This window comes from Galeopterus variegatus, unplaced genomic scaffold (genome assembly GCF_000696425.1).
Source record: "Galeopterus variegatus unplaced genomic scaffold, G_variegatus-3.0.2 Scaffold1974, whole genome shotgun sequence".
Taxonomy (NCBI): domain Eukaryota; kingdom Metazoa; phylum Chordata; class Mammalia; order Dermoptera; family Cynocephalidae; genus Galeopterus; species Galeopterus variegatus.
This window is the reverse complement of record NW_007728085.1, coordinates 43490-68263: the sequence shown is the minus strand read 5'-3', so window position 1 is coordinate 68263 and position 24774 is coordinate 43490. Positions and strand designations below refer to the sequence as shown.

Sequence of the window (24774 nt, the reverse complement as noted above, 5' to 3'; positions counted from 1 at the left end):
CTATGGCCTGTGTTGGGGAGAAATAGTTTCTATGGCCTGTGTTGGGGAGAAATAGTTTCTATGGCCTGTGTTGGGGAGAAATAGTTTCTATGGCCTGTGTTGGGGAGAAATAGTTTCTATGGCCTGTGTTGGGGAGAAATAGTTTCTATGGCCTGTGTTGGGGAGAAATAGTTTCTATGGCCTGTGTTGGGGAGAAATAGTTTCTATGGCCTGTGTTGGGGAGAAATAGTTTCTATGGCCTGTGTTGGGGAGAAATAGTTTCTATGGCCTGTGTTGGGGAGCAGGTGAAGGAGGAAGAGTAGGTCAGAGAAAGGGATTCTGTTTTCTGAGGCCTGCTTCTGAGACCTAAAGTGCCCTCAGCATTATAACAAAAGATTTTCTTTCACCTTTATCACTCTGAAGCTGTTCTGAAGCTGCTTCAGAAACCAGGGACAAACAGCCAAATACATTAATAAAAAATAGGCTTGTTTTAGTCACTCAGGAAATAATAAGGGCTATGAGAGTTATGAGCCAGGAACCATAGATGAAAACCAATAAAAATATATCATAATATCACACATACATACTTATATAGAGATATAATCTGGTGTAAGCCATTTTGCTTTTTGGAAAGAAAAGAGTAAACTATGAAGATTTTTAAAATAGCACGTAATAACTTCGTATAGCATACATTATACGAAGTTAAATTTTAAATTAATGTTTTTAATGATAGATGAAAGCAATATCTCAGAAATGCCATCTAAAAAAAAAAAAAGCATTTTCATGGTTGTGAGTAACTTTCAAGGTTTTAGTTAAGGCAGGAATCTCTGACTCAAACTAAGCTTTTTATCATCAACAGAAAATTATAGAGTGCCTAAAGTAGTATTGTGCCTAGCCCTCAATAAGATTTATATTTGAATTAGAGCATAAAAATATATATGTGATGGGAATGACTGGAGAGTAGGAAGCATGATTGAGTGGTAAAAGTGGGGCCTAGATAGGAAAGTGCCTGAGAACCAGGCAGAGGAGTTTAGACTTGATATGGAAACAGTAACTATTGAAATATTTTGTGATGACAAAGTAATGAAGATGGTATGTGGGCAAGATTAATCTAATAATAATATGCAAATTAACCTGACAACAGTATGCCAAGTGACAGGGAGTTGATATAAACAAAATAGACTTTGGAATCAGACTGACCAGAGATCAATCTCTATGCCACTTCTACTTTGGCAAGTTAATGAAGATGGTATGTGGGCAAGATTAATCTAATAATAATATGCAAATTAACCTGACAACAGGATGCCAAGTGACAGGGAGTTGATATAAACAAAATAGACTTTGGAATCAGACTGACCAGAGATCAATCTCTATGCCACTTCTACTTTGGCAAGTTTCTGAGCCCCAGTTTCCTCATCTTTAAATAATAATACCTTCTTCATAGAAAGGATAATATTAACTGTCTATGTTTTTTCCACTGAATTCATACCCAGTGCTTGAAATATAGAAAAGCATAAAACAAGAAATGTAAAGCAATGTAAATCTGTGCTGGGTAAAATTACCTTAAGAAAAATTTTAAGGATATCTTCTCTCATTTATATCAATTTATATTTATAGCAATCACACAGAATGATGTGCAAATATTCATTTTTTTTTCTTTTATTTTATTTCTACAACAAAGGCCAAGAAAGAGCTACTCATTTTTGTGGTAAGAATAATGTGATTAATAAATAAAATAAAATAAAATAGATGTCTGTTTACAGATATCGAATGACTGGAATAGATGCAGAGTCCTATTTAACCACCTAAGCTAAGCAGTAGGCTTATATAATACATAAATATTTTCAGTTCTCACCTAAATTATGAAATGACATTTCTGTTTGTGGGAATTTTACTGAATGTAACTTCTAAAAGTTTTATTGAATGTTTTATTGAGTAAGCTACATTGCTTATAAAAGTTTTATCCATTAGAACTATCAAATAGATTTTTAAAACATCAGTCATTGACACTTGGCTAAGACCATATTGTATATACTTAAGAGAGGCTAATCTGTAAATCCTTTCCATAGGAAGAATTTTTCAATAATCATTTGGTATCCAGAAGTGTAAAGCTTTTTTTTTGTAGTTGAATTTTTTTAAATTGTTATATATGTGTAAGGAATTATTTAATTGTTTCTTTAATGGTCATTTAATTGTTTCTACTTATAAATGTATAACTATCCTAATTATTTCATATACAGTTAGAGAGAAATACTTCCAAATCAAGAAAAAGTACTACCAGCATCTAAGTATTTTGTAGTCATTTAATATTCCATTTAATTTTGTATAAATGTTAGACATCTATTGAGATAAGCTAATACGGCAGGAACTATGGGTATATATTATGGATTATTTTCAGAAATTAGTTTGTAAAATGGATCCTTGAATATTATATCTAGCTTTAAATGATTTAAAGTTATTCACAAATCACTTATAAATCATACGTTTATATGCATATAAGACAGAATATTGAGTTATTAAGCTATCTGTGAACTTTTTAGTTTGCCTGCATTTCTTCTGTTAAGTCTATTGTGTTTACCTTCTATCACTGGAATATGGTTATTTGATTTACAAACAATAAATATTTAAAATTTTTCCATGTAGTGAAAAAATAAATTAGAAACATTACTTGATGTTTTATTTAAAATTGTGCCTTGCTTAAAATTTACTGAAAAACTAAAATTTTAACAATTTAAAATAAATTAAGCTAGATATGATAATATATCTCACCTATAAAAAATTAAAAGGAAAATTATATTATCTGACTATTTTGGAACACCCTAGTCACCTAGCAGATCTACTTACCAGATGATGAATACGGCATGAAAGGATTGTATTGTCCTAAGGCAATCTTATGTTTCAACTTCTTGCAACTAAATTTCAGGCACTTGTTAAGTTTTGTTTATTATTGTCCATTCTAAGCTTTGGCTTCACTTTTAGGTGTTATTGAATTATGCAATTAATATTTTATTTCCTTAAAATTTTATCAAACTTTAAGTAATGGTTGGCTGCTTTGTATTCAGTCATGTGGGAGCATGTTACTGCCAGCTGAAAACAAAGGAAATACATACCTAAAATAATTAATACATGAGTGAAAACATACAGAAATGATGTCCTCAGTTGTAATTTCACCAAAACAACCTGTATTTGTATATGATGCAAATATTAGTATGTTATTCCTCTCTATTCTCTTCCTATTCCCTTTTAGCTTTATTTCAGTCCAGTCTACATTATGATGAATTTAGATATTAAAATATATTATAAAGATAATTGCAGCATATGGATTTAGTCTTACATGTTACTGCAGATACTTTTTGCTGAGATCAATTGTACATTTGTGATTTTTTAAAAATGTATATTAGTATACTTAACAGAATCTGGTTATTTCTTTTTCAGTAGACACTAAGAGTTCACTGAAAGATAAATTAAGCTGAGTATTGTTAATCAACAATTGACATGCTCCCATTGCACAGATTTAAGGAATGGAACTGATATACTGTATTACATAGCCATATGACTGAAAATGATGTTTACATATGTTGTTTATTTTTTAAAACGTTTTTATAGCTAATCTATTTGCTCAGTAGCCTTGACCAATTCCCAATGATTGTAGTTTGTAACGTTTCTTTTATATTCAATATGGAAAAAATGTTAATAACATAAAGATTATTAATACTCACTAAGCAAGAGGGTGGGGGAGGATGCAAAGATAGAGCCAAAAAGGCCAGCCAGGTGATTGTTGTAGTAATTAAGATGAGAGGTAGGAAGGCTTGCACTAAGGTGGTAGTATGGGAAAGGAAGGAGGAGATAGATGCCTCTAGGGATTGGTGACAGTAAGTTTGTTTGTTAGTTAAAAAAAAGAAGAACGAATTTAAAAATTATTCAGTATTTTGAGGTAAGGGTGGTGACTAGAATAATGGTATCTCCAGCAGATACAGAGATGTTGGTAGAAGGAAAACAATTAATTCATTAGAGGGCATAGGAGGTTGAGTTGAAAGAGGTATTTAAGTGGGGGTCCCCAGACATTTCTGCTCATTCCTCCTGATGAATTACTGAGAAAAGTTCTTATGGGTCAGTTCCGAGGTTCCCTGTGGTACTAAAAAGAGGTGTGAGATGAAGCATATTAATTAATGAATGTTTACACCATGATGGTGGACATCATGACCCCTTTAAAGCTCTAGGCAGTGGCCTTGATCCCCAGGAATGGATACAGGAAGATACTGATGTATTGAGTCTAGAGTTGTACTACTTAGCCCCACTGGGCTCTCTAAGTAGCTTAGCAGGGAACTTTCCATGACATCCACATGGCTGTAGTTCCAACTATTGTGTTCTATGAAATCATGCCCTGTGGAGTCATGCAATAAAATAGCACAGTGCCACCCTAGGAAAACTGGGTGCATAACAAACATTATATTAAAGACAGAACTGAGGACCTTGTTCTAACAACAGATGAAAGGTTAATTTTAGGCATCATCTGGTAAAAATAGTTGACAATGAGGGATGAAGTTGTTGAAAAATAGGAAGGGTAACACACATCAGTTATCTCTCATAGGCCAAAGAGATTAGGAGAGTTCAGATGTGAAGATGATGATTAAATCATAATAATCTATACTCCTTGCACATCTAGATCTGAGTCAGTTCATTTTTTAAAATAAATTATTTGGAAGTGAGGACTGCTCTGACATAACATTAGGAAAGGAAGATAAACACCCAGAGAGCTTTTTGTGTCTCGTGCAATTCATGGACTGTGAATAGTATGTGTCTTTTAATTAAAAAGTTTGAACTTGGTTGTTTTAGAACATGTTAAACTTCAGTTATACCCAAAATACTATACTTAGTAACTAAAGTAAACATTTTATAGCACACAGGGAGACATAGGTCTTCTTCTTCCCAGTATCTAAATTATCTCTTGGAAGAAACAAATAATTAATTATGTAAAAATATTCCATTTTGTTCCACGAATGTATTATTTAGAGAAAAATCTAGTTATATAAAGAGAAGAATATATCTGATTCTTTAATGTCCAATTTTTTATTGCTTTGTGTGTGTGTGTGTGTGTGTGTGTGTGTGTGTATGACAGTTGAAAGACAAATTATTGTCAGTATCTGTCATTTGACTAGCCAAGAAATACTCAATCACAGCATAGCGACTGAGTTTAGGTTTCTGGTAAAATCATCCTCCCCTTTCCTCTTCCCTCTCCAGTAAATTTTGATCTCTTCTTTCTATTGAACTGTCCTATTATATATGTAATATATATAATATATATTGTGTGTTTACTCCACATCTTTACCTGAAGACATGAGTATTTCACATGAAGTAGCCAATTTAATCTCCTCAACAACCCATGAGGATTTTTATCCCCATTTTGAGGATGAAGAAACTGCGGCATGGAGAGGCTAAGTAATTTGCCCAAAATTACAGAGCTCCATGACAGAAAGGTGGGGGAAGATTAGAGTATATTTTTAGTTTCTATGGCCTGTGTTGGGGAGAATAAGGAGCAGATGAAAGGAGGAAGAGATTCTAATACAGCCAATCTTACTTCAAAGTCTGTGATCTTTAAACAAGTAAATAGCCAAAGCCTAAAATTACTCATTTCCTGTGAGAATGATAAGCTGCCTTTCTTCCACACTCAATGCAAGTGAGGATTTCAAAGACATAGAACTATTTCCCTAAACTCTAGGAAATTGTGAGGGACGCCAGATGATCCCTAGTTTATCCTGTTCTAACCTACAAAATAAGAGTTCCTGTAGCTATTATTTTATTGTGTTTTCATTCAGATCATACTACCCTTAGGCCAAAGGGGCTTGCATATAATTAATATTGGCCATCTAGGAGCTGAGAAAACTTATTTAGGACTTTGTTCAATTAAATCGGCTTGGATTGAAAGTGGATATTATAAGTCTCTCCAATATGGCTTACAGAAGATATGCCCTAACATTATTAACAAATATCATATATACAAATAACATAAATAGGTTAATTTCTTTTGTTAGATTTGAAATCTATACCATGGTATGTAAAAATTTCTTGTAAAGAGATACTATAAAAGATTTTGCTATCTTTTTTTTTTTCTTTTTTTTTTTTTTTTTTTGTCTTTTGTCTTTTTCCGTGTCCGGCAACGGATCGCAACCCTTAGTGTTGCCCCCGTACCGGACCGGGGACCGGCAACGGGATCGCAACCCTCAGCGCTGCCCCCGCGCCTCGCTCAGCCAGTGAGCGGGAACCGGTCTGTATGTGGGATCCGAACCCTCGGGCGGGAGCGCCGCCGCACTTCCCAAGCGGCGCACTATCCAGTGCGCCACCGGGCCGGCCCGATTTTGCTATCTTTTAATTATGTCTCTTTATCTCTCTTCCTTACATTTAAAGAAATGGTGTCACTAATATTCATTTAATCTTTTCTGGGGTCAAGTGACATAAAAGGTTGTAGAGACAAAATTGGGTCAGAAGACCTGAGTTCCTATGAACTAATTTAAAAAAAAAAAAAAAAAAGGACCTGAGTTCCTAAGGTTTGGGCATGCCACTAACTAGCTATCTGACTTTGAGCAAACCTCTGAGTCTCTGGGGACCTAAGTTTCCACACTTATAAAATTTAGGAGTTAGACCTGATGATCAAACAAAATACTGCAGTACTGTAATTCTATATAACTTACATATACATAGCATACTTAGCAGAAAAAACAAACATTTTCTCCTGTATTCTCACTCAATAACAATAAACACAGACTTCTGTGACCAAATGTGTGGTAATTTCTCCCCACCAACAAGCAAGTAATCAGTTCTGCATAGGACACCAGTTGGGTATCCTCAAATTTAATTCACTTCTAATACTACCTACCTGGAGATAGCATCAGATCCCACAGGTTGAGGATTCAGTCCCATAACACTGAACTGTACTTTCGATACTAATATCAAGCCTCAGGTTATTTTGCCTGTGCTTCTGACCAACCAGCAATAAATCGGTGTTCCCACAACCCCCTCATTAAGTTTAATTAATTTACTAGAGTGGCTCATAGAACTCAGGGAAACACACACTTGCTCCTACCAGGTTATTATAAAGGATATTACAAAGGATGCAGATGAAGAGATGCATAGGTTGAGGTGTGGGGGAAGGGGCGGGGAGCTTCCATGCCCTCTCCCAGCTTACCACCCTCTGAAAACCTCTATGTGCTCACCTATCTGGAAGCTCTCAGTACCCTATCTTCTTGGACCTTTTATGGAGATTTCATTGGATAGGCATGACTGAAGCATGAGCAACAGTGTAGATATGATTGGACAAAAAAGGCTTGGTCTGATACTAACAGACTGAGTGGGGAAACTCAACAAGGCCTTTTTGTTCAGATACTTTTTGGCCTGTGTAGCATTCCTTCCTCTCAGGTTTGAGGTAGGACCTCTTCTGAAATGAGGGTCTTATGACCTACAGTCAGACAAGGTAGATCAGAGAATTTCTTTATGGCCACCTCTAAGACAGAAAGGCAGGGAAAGATTAAAGTATATTTTTAGTTTCTATGGCCTGTGTTGGGGAGAAATAGTTTCTATGGCCTGTGTTGGGGAGCAGGTGAAGGAGGAAGAGTAGGTCAGAGAAAGGGATTCTGTTTTCTGAGGCCTGCTTCTGAGACCTAAAGTGCCCTCAGCATTATAACAAAAGATTTTCTTTCACCTTTATCACTCTGAAGCTGTTCTGAAGCTGCTTCAGAAACCAGGGACAAACAGCCAAATACATTAATAAAAAATAGGCTTGTTTTAGTCACTCAGGAAATAATAAGGGCTATGAGAGTTATGAGCCAGGAACCATAGATGAAAACCAATAAAAATATATCATAATATCACACATACATACTTATATAGAGATATAATCTGGTGTAAGCCATTTTGGTTTTTGGAAAGAAAAGAGTAAACTATGAAGATTTTTAAAATAGCACACTAGGTTTCAAAAATGACTTCATCAAGGGCCGGCCCGGTGGCGCACTGCTATGGTGCGCCGCTTGGGAGGCGCGGTGGCGCTCCCGCCGAGGGTTCGGATCCCGCATACAGACCGGTTCCCGCTCGCTGGCTGAGCAAGGCGCGGGAGCGACGCCGAGGGTTGCGATCCCGTTGCTGGTCCTGGTCCGGTGCGGGGGTGACACTGAGGGTTGCGATCCGTTGCCGGACACGGAAAAAGACAAAAAGGAAAAAAAAAAATGACTTCATCAAGTAAAATTTCATTACGGACTTTAAGAGAGTCGAGAACTGAGATGTAGAGAGGTTGCAAAATAACTTATTTGACATTATACAACTATTAATTAGCAGAATCAGAATTCAAGCCTGAGAGCAGTCTTTTGAATAAAACAGACCAAATCAAACAAAATGAATTAAAACTTTGATCTGTCAGAGTAAGCAGTTGTATAGCAATGTCTACATATGTATTGCATAGGATACAGAAGACTTCAGTTGAATGGAGTTGTTTTTTTTTTTCCTTTTTGTCTTTTTTCGTGTCCGGCAACGGATCGCAACCCTCAGTGTCGCGCCCGTACTGGACCGGGACCGGCAACGGGATCGCAACCCTCGGTGCCGCGCCTGCACCTCGCTCAGCCAGTGAGCGGGAACCGGTCTGTATGTGGGATCCGAACCCTTGGCGGGAGCGCCACCACACTCCCAAGCGGCGCACTGTAGCAGTGCACCACCGGGCCGGCCCTGGAGTTTTGTTTTTAGGGCAGTAGTTTGGTTTTTTGTTTGATTGTTTTCGTTGCTTGTTTTTAATATGTAGTACAGATGCCGCTGTCTATTGCTGGGGTTAACAATTTCCTTCAGTTCAGGCAGGTGCCAGCAAAGAAACTAAGCAGTACACATTTGGTGACCTAAAAAAGGAAGGTAAGAACAAAGGAGTGGGAAGAAAAAATAAATACTATGGAGAAAAGAGAGATGATTAAGTGAAGGAGGTAAAGACTAATTATCAGTTCTTCTCAAAACGTAGGATGATGATCTATTTTTCTTTTGAGTTTTTAGAAGACCCGAATAAAGACACAAAACTATATGTAGGAAATAGAGACATCTTTGTTAAAAATCCACTTGCTTTTGACTCCCTAAGGTGACTGAACTTTTCAGGAGTACTCATAATCTACCAATTGGTCCTTTAAAAGTTAGCAAACTTTAATTTTTTTCCCCTTTATTCAAGGTCGTTTGGATTCCGTGTAAGATTAGTTCGAAATAATAAGAGATTAATTTGTAAATCAGAATGCCACTTTATTATTTCACAGTAGGGAAAAAGGATCCTGGCTTTTCATTATTAGAAATTAATTGGAGAAATATTTTCAAATGTGGTATCTGCTGCCTCCATAATATAAAGAGGTACTACTCCAAGTGCTGTGAGTGGTAGGTGGTTGCAAGGTGCAACAACTTGCCCATTACCTTAGAGATCCACAGAAAAATATTTTCAAATGTGGTATCTGCTGCCTCCATAATATAAAGAGGTACTACTCCAAGTGCTTTGAGTGGTAGGTGGTTGCAAGGTGCAACAACTTGCCCATTACCTTAGAGATCCACAGACCATTATACCCCTAAAAACTTCGTAGGATCATTTCCTATTCTCTAACACATGGATGTTTTACTAGGACATCTAGAATGCTTGAACTTCCTGCTTTTCAGGTCCAGTGAGCACACTGGCCATCAATATAGTTGGGTAGTGATAACCCCTGGCATACAGTAACATCACAACTACTAAGTTTCTTACATATGGAATGGGATGAGGTACAGATGGAAAGGGAAGTATTAGGCCATGACAAGCTTAGGTGAGCCTGTCAATTCAAGGCACAATAAGAAAACCCCATGACCTCCATGGAAGCATTTGAGGAGACCCCCATGTTCTTCAGCCACAAGACAGGCATTACTGAAAATCAGGCCTAGATCTAACTCTAAGGACGAGCTATGAAGGACACTAGAGTTTGACAAGTATCCTATGTCAAAGCCAGTCCCCTAATAGGAAGAAAAGTGGGACGCTGAGCGAATCAACATGATTATTTTGAATCTCAAATTCTTCTGAACCCTGCGCCAGCAGAAGCAGCACCATTCTTCTGGCTAGAAAGAACAGCCTCCCCTTGCCTGGAGGCTCTGCAAAATGGGGTATTTAATATTAGGATAGTGTATTTAAAATCCGGACTAGTCTGGAATATTCAGGATGGTCACCAGACCTGATAACCTCTGACTATAGAGTCTTCACTTACTTATTGAAGACAATTAATTGATTGGCTTAATTGTCCCCTCAAAAACTAAATAAATATATTCAACATGATCCCCACAAAGTAGAAATGTTAACTTCCTGCAGAAATGTTAACTATAGGATAAAAATAACTGTGAAAAAAGTATCAATAAGCTTGTGGCTATAACAGAGCACAGGATACATATAAGAATCAGCTGCATTATACAAGGGTACTTTAAAAGGTCATGGATAAATAGAATTAAAGGATAGTATGAATCATTCCATGAACTTTTTGAAGTACCCTTGTATTTTGTTATATAGAATTTACAAGCAAAGAGGGAATCTTTTTACATCTTTATTGAATAGTGTACTATCCAGTGTTAGCTTTCAAATATTTGTTAATGGATTTTTAAAAAACTGGAGAACAGGCAACCATCTGTCTTAGGTGACTTAGGCACTGACTAACTTAATGGCAAGTTTCATTCTCAGAAAGCTCTGCCTTTAATGAGATAAGAGAAGCTCAGAAAATGCTACTTCTGCATCTGCTGTATTTCAAATGTCTTTAGTTTAAAGTAATCTTTATGCCATTATGTTGGGTTGTGGATCCCTTCATTTGGTACTGCATGCAACTAAAACTCAACCTCTATGAGGAAGTGCTGCTCGGCTGGTGCTACTGTCTCTGGACCCTGAGCTCTAGAAATGAGGCATCAGCTTGCTGGTGTCTTTAGGGAGGTTGCTGCACAATAAAGCTGCTGTTGTAAATATTAGGAAAATTGCAAACTGGATCCTACTGATACTATGGGAAAGAACTGCAGCTGCCAGAGTGAAGCAGTATTGCAGAAGTGATACTCACAGGAACCACAAGCTCACAGAAAGCTCACGAGCAGCAGACAGGAAGGAGCTAGCCTTTTCTTCCTCCTCAAGCCTTGCAGTATGTTGATGGAGCCTAAAAGGGAAGCAGCTGGCAAAGCAGAAATTGTTTAGCAGAGTCCCAGCTCCAGCATCATTAGACAAGTACAGAAGGGTGGGTTTACAGCTCAAAGACAATAACAGCATCAACTTATTAGAAATGCATATTCTCAGGCCCCATACCAGACCTGTGGAATCTGAAGCTCAAAAAGAGTGGAGCCCAGCAATTCTGTGTTAATAAGCCCTCTGGGTGATTCTGGTGCACAGTGAAGCTTGAGAACCTTCAAACTAGCACATCGGGCTTCCTGACTGCTGATATTCAAACCTGCCAATGATTGGTTCTTTAAGAATGAGAAGGTGCTGCTTTTCACAATCTAGTCATGTTTCAAGATTCCCCCTACATTTCTAGGCAGTTGCGATTGTTAGAAGCTACAGACAAATTCAAATTATATAAAACCATAGTTTCTTTGTGGATTAAAAAGGAATGATACCCCTTACGTAGGGTTTTGATTTTTTTGTTGTTGTTATAAACAGAAATCGATTTAAGAGAGCAACAAAATATGAAAACTGAATATAATTCAATGCTGTAATAGAAAACAGAGTGAGACACTGAATCATTTAATTTCTGTAATTATTTTGGTATTAAGTGGTATTTAAAAGTAACTGATTGCTAGTAACTATAATTTATGAGTATTTATATATTTAATAAATTATGTATATAAATTATATTATAAATAACTAGTTAGCATTATTTTCAGACACCTAAGCCAGTTTTTCTCCTTTAATTTCTCTCCCTGCAGGCATTAGCGTCAAATGTTTTCTGCGGAAGGAAATTTAACTCTCAGCCTAAGTATATAAACACACTCAAACACAGATCTAAATAGACACAATAAAATGTGTCTTTTCTCCTTCCCGACCACATATTCCAATCCTTCCATATCTACTCCATGATTTTGAGCAATGAGACCTAATGGCTTGAATTCATAAACTGGGTGTTAAAGAGCTGAGTTAAGGATAGAGCCTATTAATTCATTCACTAAATATTACTGAATTCCTATTCATAATTATGCTGTATGCCCTGCTCTAAGCACTAGGCATACATCAGTGAACAAAGTTTCTACATCTGTAGCTTATATTCACATGTGTAAGATACAAACAATAAAATGAGTAATATGTAAGGTGGGGATGTGTTATTTTAAAAAATACATAGTGCAGAGATAAAGAGAATGGCAGGTTTTCTTGATTATACATTCATTTCTGTATGCACAGCACCTAGCACTCAATAAATTTTTGCTGAATGAATAAACAAATCTATGACACTATGGTAGCTTCTATTTCTTTGGTAACAGTGATAATATTGTAGCTAATGAAATTTATCTAAATGCACTGGGTCTGATTTCTAACAAGTAAGAGTAGTAGCATTAAAGACTAGAACAATGAAAATAAAACATAAATTTCTGGCATCTGAGCAAGTTGGAGTAAAGGCAGAACAAGAAGGACAAATAATATAATAGAACCAAAAGGAAGTTACTAGCAGTTCTGTGCCCATGTACTTGGTTCTTGAGATATGGCTGAAAGAAATTAGTAGTCTTTTAGCGGTTCTGTTTACACAAACGACTAGTTAGGATGTCAGTAACCATACCCAAGGAAGGTCCTGAACTAATCTTTTGCTGAGGAAAACGGAAGCTGTCTGTGGAGACATCTCACTATTGGGAAAATAGAACAAGGATCAGAAAATGAAAAATTCCTTTTCACCCATCCTAGAAAACCTACAATAAACCTGAGTTTATCTTCAGGACAAATTTTAAAAGAAACCGTGCTATTAAACTTGAAAACAGAGAAAGTATCTTACATTCTGTTAGTATCTCTGAAAAACACATTAGAAAAACTTACCCTTTGTTGATACCCAAAATGCATTTCTTGGGCTAGCAATTCCTAGCACTGGAGCTATTAAACTTGAAAACAGAGAAAGTATCTTACATTCTGTTAGTATCTCTGAAAAACACATCAGAAAAACTTACCCTTTGTTGATACCCAAAATGCATTTCTTGGGCTAGCAATTCCTAGCACTGGAGAAGGAAGTATTGCAGAGTGAGGGGACCCTTACATCATCCACATTGTCTTCTATTTTCCATTTACCCCTATACACATGCTCACAATAGAACATCAGATTTATAATTGGCAAATATATGGGAAAATGTCATCCCATTCACTACTATGAAATGTGGTTTAAAATCACACATTTTTACCAGTTAAAAGGATACTTTACCTTTTGTAGTATGTAAAAATCAGAAGTGCTTAAGGAACTAGACAACTTCACAAACTCAAAGAAGGGAGGAGTCAATATGTGAATTTAAGTAGCACCCAAAAAAGCATCCAGGCACAAGAATGCCTGAGAAGAATATTTTTTAGAAGAGAATGAAAAGTTCCTTTTTTTAAGATTAGGGGGGGAAAGGATCATGGAATTTTACTCTTGAAGCACAGGGATGTTTTGTCTTCTTTTGTAGGAAGGGAGAAAAAGATGAAAAACATTCTGAGTTTTCAAAAAGGCTAAATTTTCAAAACTCACCCTGTGTAATTTTTTCCTCATAACACAGTATTTTAGAAAAATAAAATAATAATAAATCACTACCTAGGTAATAAATCCTATGCCAGTCATAAGATTCTAGATGGGGAACTCACTGGCAACAGGTAGATAAAAAGACGTTTGAAAATATACTAGATTTTAGTTCACATCCACAAGCCCTGGATGAGTGAGTATAAGTCTTTGATACAGATTCTGACTGGATTTACATAGAATGTTCCAATTAAGTCTAAGGAAAAGGATCAAAAGGTATATGAAAAGGCAGTGGACAGTAGTTAAGGATTAGTGAGAAAATATCAAATCAATTTTTTAAATTTTATAAAAGATGGCTAAAATCAGACAGCCTAGGTGTTAACCCTGAGTTTATCACACACTAGCTGTTTGACACTACACAAGCTATTAAGCATTTTTATGCCCTCAGTTTCATCACCTCTAAAATGGTAACAGCCCCTCTTGGGATTATGGTAAAGCTTAAATATGTCTAATTCTTATAAAAATATTTAGCATAATATCTGGAATATAGTAGGTATTCAATATACATTAGGTAGTATTTTAATATTGTTATATTGCTAAATCCAGTTAATGGGGGTATTTTTAAATATAAAGAAAAGGGAGTGGGAAGACATGCTTATCTCATCTAGAACATTAATCAAGATTTTCGAACCTAACTTAAACATAACTTAGACCTCTCTACCTACCACTTAGAACTCAGGCTCAATATCTACACAATGGAATACTACTCTGCTATAAAAAAGAATGAAATACTACCATTCACAGCAACATGGATGGACTTAGAGAAAATTATGTTAAGTGAAATAAGCCAGGCACATAAAGAGAAATACCACATTCTCACTTATTTATGGGAGGTAAAAATAAATAAATAAATAAATATACAAACAAACAAATGGGGGCGGGGGGGGGAAGAAGACCCAATAGTGAAATAAGCCAGGCACATAAAGAGAAATACCACATTCTCACTTATTTATGGGAGGTAAATATAAATAAATAAATAAATATACAAACAAACAAATGGGGGCGGGGGGGGGGGAAGAAGACCCAACAATCACTACAATTCCTTAAATTTGTTAAGACAAGTGAACAGATATGATGTTGATGGGGGGGGGAGGAAAGAGGAATTGGTAAAGGGACATGAAAATCAACTACATTGTATATTAATAAAGTAAAAACAAACAAACAAAAGAACTCAAGCTCAAGCTTCTTGGGGGAGAGGTGAGAAGAAAGTTGTTTTTTAAAACTAAGCTCTTTAAACTTAAGTGGTGCCAGAAAATGTCACAAATGACTTACCAGCATAAAAATATACCTAATCTTTCCATATATAAGGTTTAATTTATGAAATAATCAAAATCAAATGTGTGAGCTGTTTTCAATCCTTATATTTTGCCCCTTTGTATCTCCAAATTTAATCAGCAACCAATATCTATTCATTTATGGTCAAGTCTAGGTAAAGATTTTAAGAGTTGACTTTTATTGTTTTTAGGAAGCATTTGTCTGCCCCATTATAACATTTCTTGTCAGAAACAGAATTTATGGTGGCGAAGTCCAACATCCTATCAGACAAAAGGCTACCTATATAGTTTCTGTAGAAACAAGCTTCTGGAACTATTTCAAAATGTAACCAAAAAGACAATGCATTGGTATAGAGATATACTTGGAGATATATTTCTACATTAATAAAATAAAGCATAATATGCTTTATAAATTAATGTCAAGCCTGAGTCAGACACAGAAGTGTGGAAAGTCTGAATTCTGTACACACATAATCAACAGTCTGTGGAAACTCTGGGAACCAAACCTAGCATAGTTAAAAGGTGACACATTCTTTAAGAAGCACTGATCCAGGAAATGAGTGGGTCACAAAGCACACTAGTAAAAGGTCCACAAACTTGTTTTATGAATGAAGATTATAAGGTGTGCTGGCTAACGGTGCAACTCCCTTATGAGCATGTTATAATTTCTCATTCATTCTTCAGTTTTTATCATGGTGATGGATAGATATGACAGAATTCTTACAGGAAAAAAATAATCAGGTCAGCCATAAGAATGTTGTTCCACACCATCTCCTAATTATTTTTAATCTGTTTCTTTCTATGTTTATCTGTATTCCAAGAGCCGATCTTCCCACCTACCCCTCCCCACCAAAAAAAGAAAAAGAAATGGTAGACAAGAAAACACAAACTAATCAATTTTATTCACACTATTCATGAAAAGCAATTACATTTTTACTTAAAATCATTAACACATAGAACAACAGAAATCTTAAAAGTAATATATCTGATTAGAAACATAATACAAGAAAAGATGTGAAAATTAAAAATAGCATACTTTAGTGATTACATTTATACTGTATTTTCTACTTGTTTATAGCAGCATCTGTAAGATTCTCCTATTTATTTGTTCATAGTTAACTAGCAGCGAAAATTTTTTAAATTACATAAATTCAGTAGATGTTTCCCTCCAATGTTTCATTCATACAGAATTTATCACATTAACCAAAAAGAACCAATTCTATTTCCTGAACAAAATGATGCAAAAAGATTTCATCAGTCACCACAAAAAAAAAAAAAAGAAAGAAAGAAAGAAAGGAGGGAGGAAGGAAGCTGGAAAAAATTTGCATGCAGTTACCAGAAAATAAATTCTCAACAACCTTGACCAATTATGGGTGGATTTTGTGGAGTCTTGTATGTGTGTGTGTGTGTGTATTAGTGAATAAATGCTGTGTTAACTTTATTTTCTGAATTTATTCTGCAGTTGAAAAATATGTGGAAGTTTCCAGGGGGCCTGTCAGAGCCCGGAGAAGATATCGGTGTGTATCTTACATATTTTTAAATAGCTTGAAACTGTTGAGGAAATTCATGTGTTTACTTTCTTGCCTTACAGCTAAGAATAAGGGTTTAAATTTTTCTAATTGGTTCAGACTAAGTCAGAAAATTTCAGAGATTACTTCAGGGCTGATATAAAGTTAGCAGCAAAATTTCTAACATTACAACTTATTCCATTAGTATAAATAATACCATTAGAAACATACCACCTATTCTCCTGTTTAGGACTGCTTGTAGATTAATTTGTATGAAAATCAGAAGCTTTGGATATATCTTGGTAAAGTTTAGCATTAAGGGTTATTTTGGATATGATAACATACCACCTATTCTCCTGTTTAGGACTGCTTGTAGATTAATTTGTATGAAAATCAGAAGATTTGGATATATCTTGGTAAAGTTTAGCATTAAGGGTTATTTTGGATATGATTAAAAATTGTTATTGGAATTAAACTATGAAAAAACACAAATTCTTGATCATTCCATCACAGAATGATGAATAGTAACTTTTAAATGAATGTTGAAATAAGTACAATCATGTCAATTATAGAGCAATGGTGATGTAATTCTTCTCTTCATGAAAATTTTACCTACCATTTATTTTGAATGTCAGGAAGCCAAAACACAGTAAAATGTCATATGAAAAGTCTCAAATGAGAAATAACCTCTAAAACAACCTCCTGAGCTCAATATTCAAGAAATATGAAATAAGCTAAGAATTCTTCACATCACTGAATTTTCCTGCCTATTCTTTAAACCATTGGATCAAATTCCATCTCCATCCAGATAAATCAATTGATAATTCATTTGATACCAGTGTTACTTCTCCATTACATTTTCCTCAATATGCATGTCCCCTGTTCTCTTTAGCTGACAGTTACATTAAGGCAGTTTCCTAAATTATCTTTAACTACTTTATTTAAAAATGTGTATGTACTTGAAACTTGATCTTTTAAAAATGTTACACAGATCAAAATCCCTCTTCACATTATAAAATTAATTTCTAACAATCCATGAATAAACTGATTGCCATAAGATAAGCAAATCTTGGTTTTAGGTACCTATAGACCTTTTGCTTAGATTCTGCTAGGTCTTCTGTTGACAAGAAAGGGTGGTAGTGGTGCAAGTACTGAAAGAGGCCATTTATTCTGCAACACCTAATTATCTAACAGTGTCCCTATGTGACATGTGAGAGCACGTGAAATAGTTAAGCTTGAGTTTTGCATCCTTACTCAGTCCATAATGGGCAAAAAGCAGTCTGCAGAAGGTTTGTGTAGCTTCCTCTCCTGAGTCTTGCCTTCTCAAATGAATTGATTTTTTTCATTTGAACTTTTATGGATCCTCTGAATTTCAGATACACTTCTATTTAAATATAAATGAAGAAACACATTTCCAAAACAAATATGTATAATTTTAGGTTTAAATAAGAAGGCACTTCAAAGCATTCATGGAAAAATGGAATTAGAAGGTAATATGAATTTTTCCATGAACTCTTCGAAGTACCCTCATATACTACAGAACCCTTCTTTAAGTCCAGATAATTAAAATTTCATTCCTTTTTAAAAAGTATTTTTATTTGTAGTTGTTACAACAACCCACCTATCCAGAGATCATATATATGCCTCAGTCGTGGAATTAAGAAAAAAAGCAGCAGTTGGCACTCACATTTTCTAGGCATAGTATAAATTAAAGCTTTGCCATAGAACTGATGAAACCCCGAAAGCAGCTAGAAATAATAACTGACAGTAGAGGTCTGAAAGGCTGTTTGTATGAGGGCATTTCTCTTTCATAACACAATACAAAGTAATGGATATTCTTAATCATGAAGCTAAATCATCCAAGAATTATTTAAATTATTTGCTTTATACCCTGTATTTAGGAAAGTATGAGTAATACTGAAGTATGTAATATACTTCAGGAATACTGCCGTCACAATTGGTCAAACGTTTATATCGGCTCTTAAATAGGAAACACTAGTTAACTGGGAAACACATTTGTTTGAAATCTTTCATTCTTTGATAATATTAGGTAAATGGAATATTATTATCCATAGTGTTTTTGAAAAATTACGAGTCATATACAAAATAGAATGCAATCAAGGGTATAAGTATAATAAAATACCCTAGGAGGTATTACTCTAAAGAATATCTATCTACAAAGTTAAAATGGACAAACTGCCTTACTAAAAAATCTCATTACCATGGACAGGAAGAGAATCTCCTGCATTAGTCTGATCAGAGATCATCAGTGCAGCAGGGTCAGAGGGAAACACCAGAAAAACCCATTCTGAAAATTTTTCCTATTATTTTATTTTATTTCAACCTAATCCTATTATTAAATATTATGAAATAGAAATAACAAATATAAACTCCATTTCATTATTGTCCTGTAACTAAACAAAACAATATTTAAACATATCTCTTAGTCAGCAAAAATAAAAAACCTCTTAGTTTTTCCTATGTTCTTCATACCTATAAAACAGTAAATGGTATTTGTTTAGCTTATAGAATATTAAAATAATAAAGGTACAACAGAATAAAGCACTTTATCTTGATAAAAAATTTAAATTCATGTTGAAATCCTTGGGGAAGAGATTTCCATCTTGAGGTGGAAGGGATCTCCCATACACTGGATATAAAAGCACTTTATTCGCCTATTCAATTTTCAGTCTAGTCAGTGATATGCTGATTCAAGTTAAACTGATCAAAACTAGCACTGATTCAAGTTAAACTGATCAAAACCAGCCAGCACTGATTTTCAATCAACTGCTGATAGAGCAGGGCAGATTCATGCACTAGCCATGTCTTGTGCTTCCATGACATTCAAACAGCCTAGACTCATAAGCCCAATGCTGAACTCTCGATTAGTGGTACCAAGAGCTAAAGAGGACATCCATGGTTATTTTTCAAAGCATTTAAGGAATAAAAATAAACACTTTTAAATTTTATGTAATGTCCCTTAACTGTTGTTTAAGACTAGTGCCACAATCTTTAATAATAAATTTAATAACAAACATATTTGGTATACCAGATTTAAACTTATTTTTCTTATTAAGGAAAGTTTCTCTTTTCTTAACCTAGATTCTTCTATTATGCTTTCAGTTTAAAAAGTAATTTCTAACCATGTTTTACCTCTGGGAAAAAATCTCATTTATAAGGAAAGTCAGCATGTAATTGAAAAATGGAAAATACATGCCTTATATTTTAGAACACTTTACTCTTCCTGTGTATCTTTCCAGAGCTGTTTCTTAGAGGAAGAAATAAGAGCATGTCCAGGGAACTGATTAGACATTCCAGTCAAAGCACACTGAATTGAGATATTCTTCTGTGACTTTCCTATTTTTCACCAGTAGGATTACTGAGAAGGCAAATATTACTTACTATTTGACAAATAAGAAACAATGGAGGCATTAAAGAGTATTTGAACAAAAATCTTTGTGGCAACTGTGAAGCTTCTCAGCAAAGTGGTCAAGGAAGGAAGCTTTTTAAAGAGCTTCTCATAAATACTTTAGAAGACAATGACAGAGCATCATAAAATTAGGAAAAGTCCATTTAGGGGGGTCCATCTGAATTTTTAGAAAAGACAGTCACAAAAATGTGTTAAAGGCAATAAAAATCTAGCCACAGAAATTGCATTTAATTGAAAAATCAACCTTATAAAATGTGAAAGACCTTGTTGTATTATAAAATGTTATATATTCCAAGTTTTTTAAAAAAACTTTTGATAAAACAACTACAGTATTTTGATGTTGAAAGGAATGAATCCAAGTTCTTTGGAATCTTACTTCAAGAAACAAAGGAAATGCCAACAATTACTATCGTGGGATTTCACTGACAGCATAACAAAATGGTTATAAAGGAATCTGCTCTATAACCTGAAGTTTTAACAGTCCCACCCAAGATCACCAGGAGAGATTAAAATCATTTCATAGTTCAGTATATCCTACAGCTCTACAGACTTTTGTAAGGAAGAACAGATCACTTCTTTTCAATGTTGATATATATATATATATATATATATATATATATTTAGACAGTTTTGATGGATGACCAGGAACAGGATAATAATGAAGAAACATATCAGAATATTAACTGCAGCTTTACTACATATGTTTTAACTTTTGCAGCCTGTATTTTTACTTTTTGGAAATAGAGCAGGAAGAGGTTAAAACAATTGACCCCAAAAATGTACAGGTGGATAAGCATCCAAATAGCAGCCAAAGAAATATTCAATATTTTTAAAACTTCTTAAATTGGGATTTGGATGTCCAGAAGGCAAAGACTTTGTATTGAAAACTTTACTTTCTTTAGGGTAAAGTTTTGTTTTTGATACTTTAGATAATGCTACTTTAACTGAAAATCGTTGAAGTTTCTAAAAATGTGATCCTTGTTGATTTGTACATCTCTCTTTTATGTAGGAGACACAGCAGTTCGAGAAGTTTTTGAAGAAACTGGTATAAAATCAGAATTCAGGTCCCTCCTTAGTATTCGGCAACAGCACACCAATCCTGGGGCTTTTGGAAAGTCAGATATGTATATCATCTGCCGCTTAAAGCCATATTCATTCACCATAAATCCTTGCCAGCATGAATGCTTAAGATGTGAGTGGATGGATCTCAATGACCTAGTTAAGACTGAAAATACAACTACTATAACCAGCAGAGTTGCTAGGCTGCTGCTATATGGGTACCGAGAAGGGTTTGACAAGATCGATCTGACCATGGAAGAACTTCCAGCAGTTTACACAGGACTGTTTTATAAACTCTATCACAAGGAACTGCCAGAGATTTACAAAACTGTGACAGGAATGGATTAAATTCACATTTATGTGTTTAAGTAAATTGTGCATGTAGATTAATGTATGCCATCTTATAGGAAGTAGTAAACATTTGGGATTGATTGAATATCTGACTCTAATTTTCTATGAAGAAAATCTGTAAATGTGCACATTTTAAAAGCCTTTTTTTAAATAAAGCAAATGTATGAAAAAAGATTGTTGCACTAGGGAAGCTTCACTGAATAATAGTAGATGCTATATAAAAGGGGGAGTCTATATATTTTCCGAGAATTTTTGTTGTTTTTCTTTATGAGGCAATGGTTAAATATTTTACTGTTAGCTAAAAAGTTATTTGACCAATTATCCAAACTGAGCTGTACACATTTATTTTCTTTTTCTCTCATTAACAAATTTCTAAAATATACTTCTTTCATATGAAATGAGATTAAACGCTGCCATTAAAATCAGCTCTTAGCAGACATTGGAAGAAAAAGTATAGCTTTCTGCCCAGGTCCTGTTTTGGATCCAAGTTTATACTGCCCAGTTCGTTTCAGTGCCACATACCAACTGGAGTATTTCCTTGACCGGTAGGTATTGTAGTTATTAGATTCCAATCGTTCAAAAAAGAAACACTCGTCTGTAACACATTTCTGAAAAATAAAGAAAGAATTACTTATTATTATACTTCTCATGTTAAATATTTATGATAATACAATGCCTATTCTGCTCAACAGGCAGCAGTTGTCTTGGGTTCAGCAGGACAATGAAACTAACAAGACTAAATAGGCCAAAATGTGACACAGACTAGCTCTGTAGAAGGATGCAGGCTAGAAACACAACGTATCAGCAGGACAGGACAGCATCAAACATGTCTCTTTGGTAAGTGGAGTCCAGGGACCATTCTCCAGCCCCTGCAACAGACAGCGTGGTAAACAGGTGTTAAGCAGCAAGACCACACAAATGATACTAGAACCACAATGGTTCAGACTTGGAACATCCCATGAACACAGCTTTCAGGGATCCCCACAAGGAGCGACACACCCAGTATCAAGAAGCACACTATACCTAGGCTTCTAAAGAAGAAGCCCAAACCTATGGCCTGCAGTAGGTATTTATGGTCCATCCACACTCCTTCCAGTCTCAAGATAGGTTACCAATCAGGGGTCATTATTATTTTTATGAGTATTCTAGTGAAGCTGTACTACAATATTCCCATAAAGAAGGAGGTTTGTTAATACTTTACTCAAAGAAACAGAATTAATTCCCTAAGTTATAACAAATTTTTTCTAGTGGCTAAAGTTGTTTCTAAGACATAAAGAGAATGGTTTATTGTATAGAAAATAGCTAATGGTATATATAATGCCAAAAAAATTATATTGAAACATTATATTACATGTAATTAGCAATCTCAAAACACTAATAGACAATGAAGAATAAGCAATGTAGACAGTGATTTTTGGCAGTCTCCTTGTGGAAAGGGAATAGACTCTGTCTTTCTATTTCAATTCAACTGTTTATCAGAAAAAAAAATTATTAATCTTTTTCTACTAAAAAAAAAAATAGCTGGCTTTCAAATAGTTGGACCTGGAAATGATATTCCAAGTAATGAAGTCTAATAGGCTGCAACATTATTAAGGTAAATGTTCAAAAATCAACTTCACAGGGTAGCACTGATGATACTAATTAATCTCAGTGGGGGGGGGGGAATCAACAAATTATTCACTTTAAAAGAAAAAAGAAAAATCTTTTACTTTCAATATTACAGTTATGCGTGTATATGTATCAATTGAATGATAAACTCATATAGAAAAGCATATAAATTTTTACACATTTGCATCTACACAGATAAATACAAGATGTATATATAGATATATTCATAAATATGAGGGTACTTCAGAAAGTTTGTGGGAAAATAGAATTAAAAGATAATAGAAATCTTTCCATGAACTTTTTGAAGTATTCTCATATATGGTTTTGTATTAATGAGTATACCAGATTCCAGCTTATTTCTATATACTTATATCTAGGAAACTTCAAGTTTGGGAAAACCCACATTAAAAAGACTTAAAACTTTTCCCAGATTATTTGGTTCCAGATAAAGTAAACAATGGCACAAAAACATAAATTAATAAGCAAAACAAGGCAAAGAGCTAGCATAATAACAAAAATGAAAAGTAAAGGACTGAGAAAGACCTAAAAGGAATAATGTGTTTCAGCCATCTAAAGTAAGTGTATGATGTTAGCTCCTGTAACCTGCTTCTAGAGTTAAGAATTTTACTGGATATTTATTTGGATTTAATATTTTGACCACTGTTCATAGAATTTTTAAAAATTGAAATACAAAATTAATTAATTTGTGCATTATGTAACACATTACTAATAAAGAAACTTCAATCTTTCTGATGCAATAAATCTCAGACAGTCATACAGAGAAGCCTTCATTGAACAAGGACCCATCTATAAGATACACAGACTGTCTTGTGTTGTTCATAAAGATTCAAATGTGATAAGAGTGAAAAACTTTAACCTGGAGTAATGTAGACATTCCACATCCAATACTTTCACTCTACCTTTGGCGAAATTTTTATAATTCTTGTGTGAACTGAAGTTAACCTGTGTTACTTTATTTTCAGTGCCACTGATAAAAAAAATCTTCCCCTTTCCCTATTCCAGGTTTAAGATCAGGTATAGAAATGGAGTGGAAGTAGAGAGTGAAAGGAAAAGGCATAGTAATCACAAAGATAACATAGAAGGACGTCATTGAACTTCACAGGCTGATTCCCAGAGGTAGACTTAAACAACATCACTCAGTCATATGTTCACTTTTTTTGGTATTCTGTCAGTTTCCAGAATGCTCCACCTTGCTAGCTGGCACTCCCTACAATTCTTGGCCTACTGGGATATTTACCATGCCAATAATGTTTGCCTTTTCAGCCAGTTCCTAATATTTCAGAGACAAAAAATAGTACCAGGGACTAAGCAGATACATCATGGAACCCACAAACTTTTATTTTTCCCCCCACATGTTACCTGTACCTTTGAAAAAACAGTGGAGGGAAGGAAAACTTATATCTGTGCTGAATGTTCAGCCATGTGAACAACTGTTTTGCACCTGACAACAAACTGCTTTTTTTTAAAAATGTGAAATAGGGCTAAAATTCAGTTCTCAAGAAAAGCAGACTTTTATAGTCCATTGTAAATACAGTTTTCAATTCTCTCCATTCTAAATTAATAAATCATCTTCAGTGACTTTGATCTCTTTTCCTATTAAAAATTGGTGCAACATAATTTTTATGAATCTTTATAATATTTTTAGAACTCTTCCGATGTTTGCGGTAAGTAAACATCAAAATGGTGTTTCAGAGTTAAGAGAAAGGGGCCTCTAGAGGAACAACATTACAGAGGAAGTGGATAAATGGCTTTTAAGGGCTTATAGCACTTGTACTTTGCTTTCAAGACCTTATTTTATATAGTCCTAA

At 34.7% G+C, this 24774-nt stretch overlaps 2 protein-coding genes across 2 annotated transcripts in view; one reads left to right on the top strand and one right to left on the bottom strand.

The window, feature by feature from the left end:
• NUDT6 (nudix (nucleoside diphosphate linked moiety X)-type motif 6) overlaps positions 1-21334 on the top strand; it is a 37228-nt gene extending 15894 nt beyond the window's left edge. The window contains exon 3 of the mRNA XM_008579894.1: positions 20937-21334. Within this exon, the coding sequence (XP_008578116.1) occupies positions 20937-21334 (398 nt within the window). The remainder of the gene's footprint in view (positions 1-20936) is intronic.
• Positions 21335-21665: 331 nt separating this feature from the next.
• Positions 21666-24774, bottom strand: part of FGF2 (fibroblast growth factor 2 (basic)) — a gene marked incomplete at its 5' end in the record, with an annotated part of 14342 nt that continues 11233 nt past the window's right edge. The window contains one exon of the mRNA XM_008579893.1: positions 21666-21945. Coding sequence (XP_008578115.1) covers positions 21760-21945 — 186 coding nt within the window. The remainder of the gene's footprint in view (positions 21946-24774) is intronic.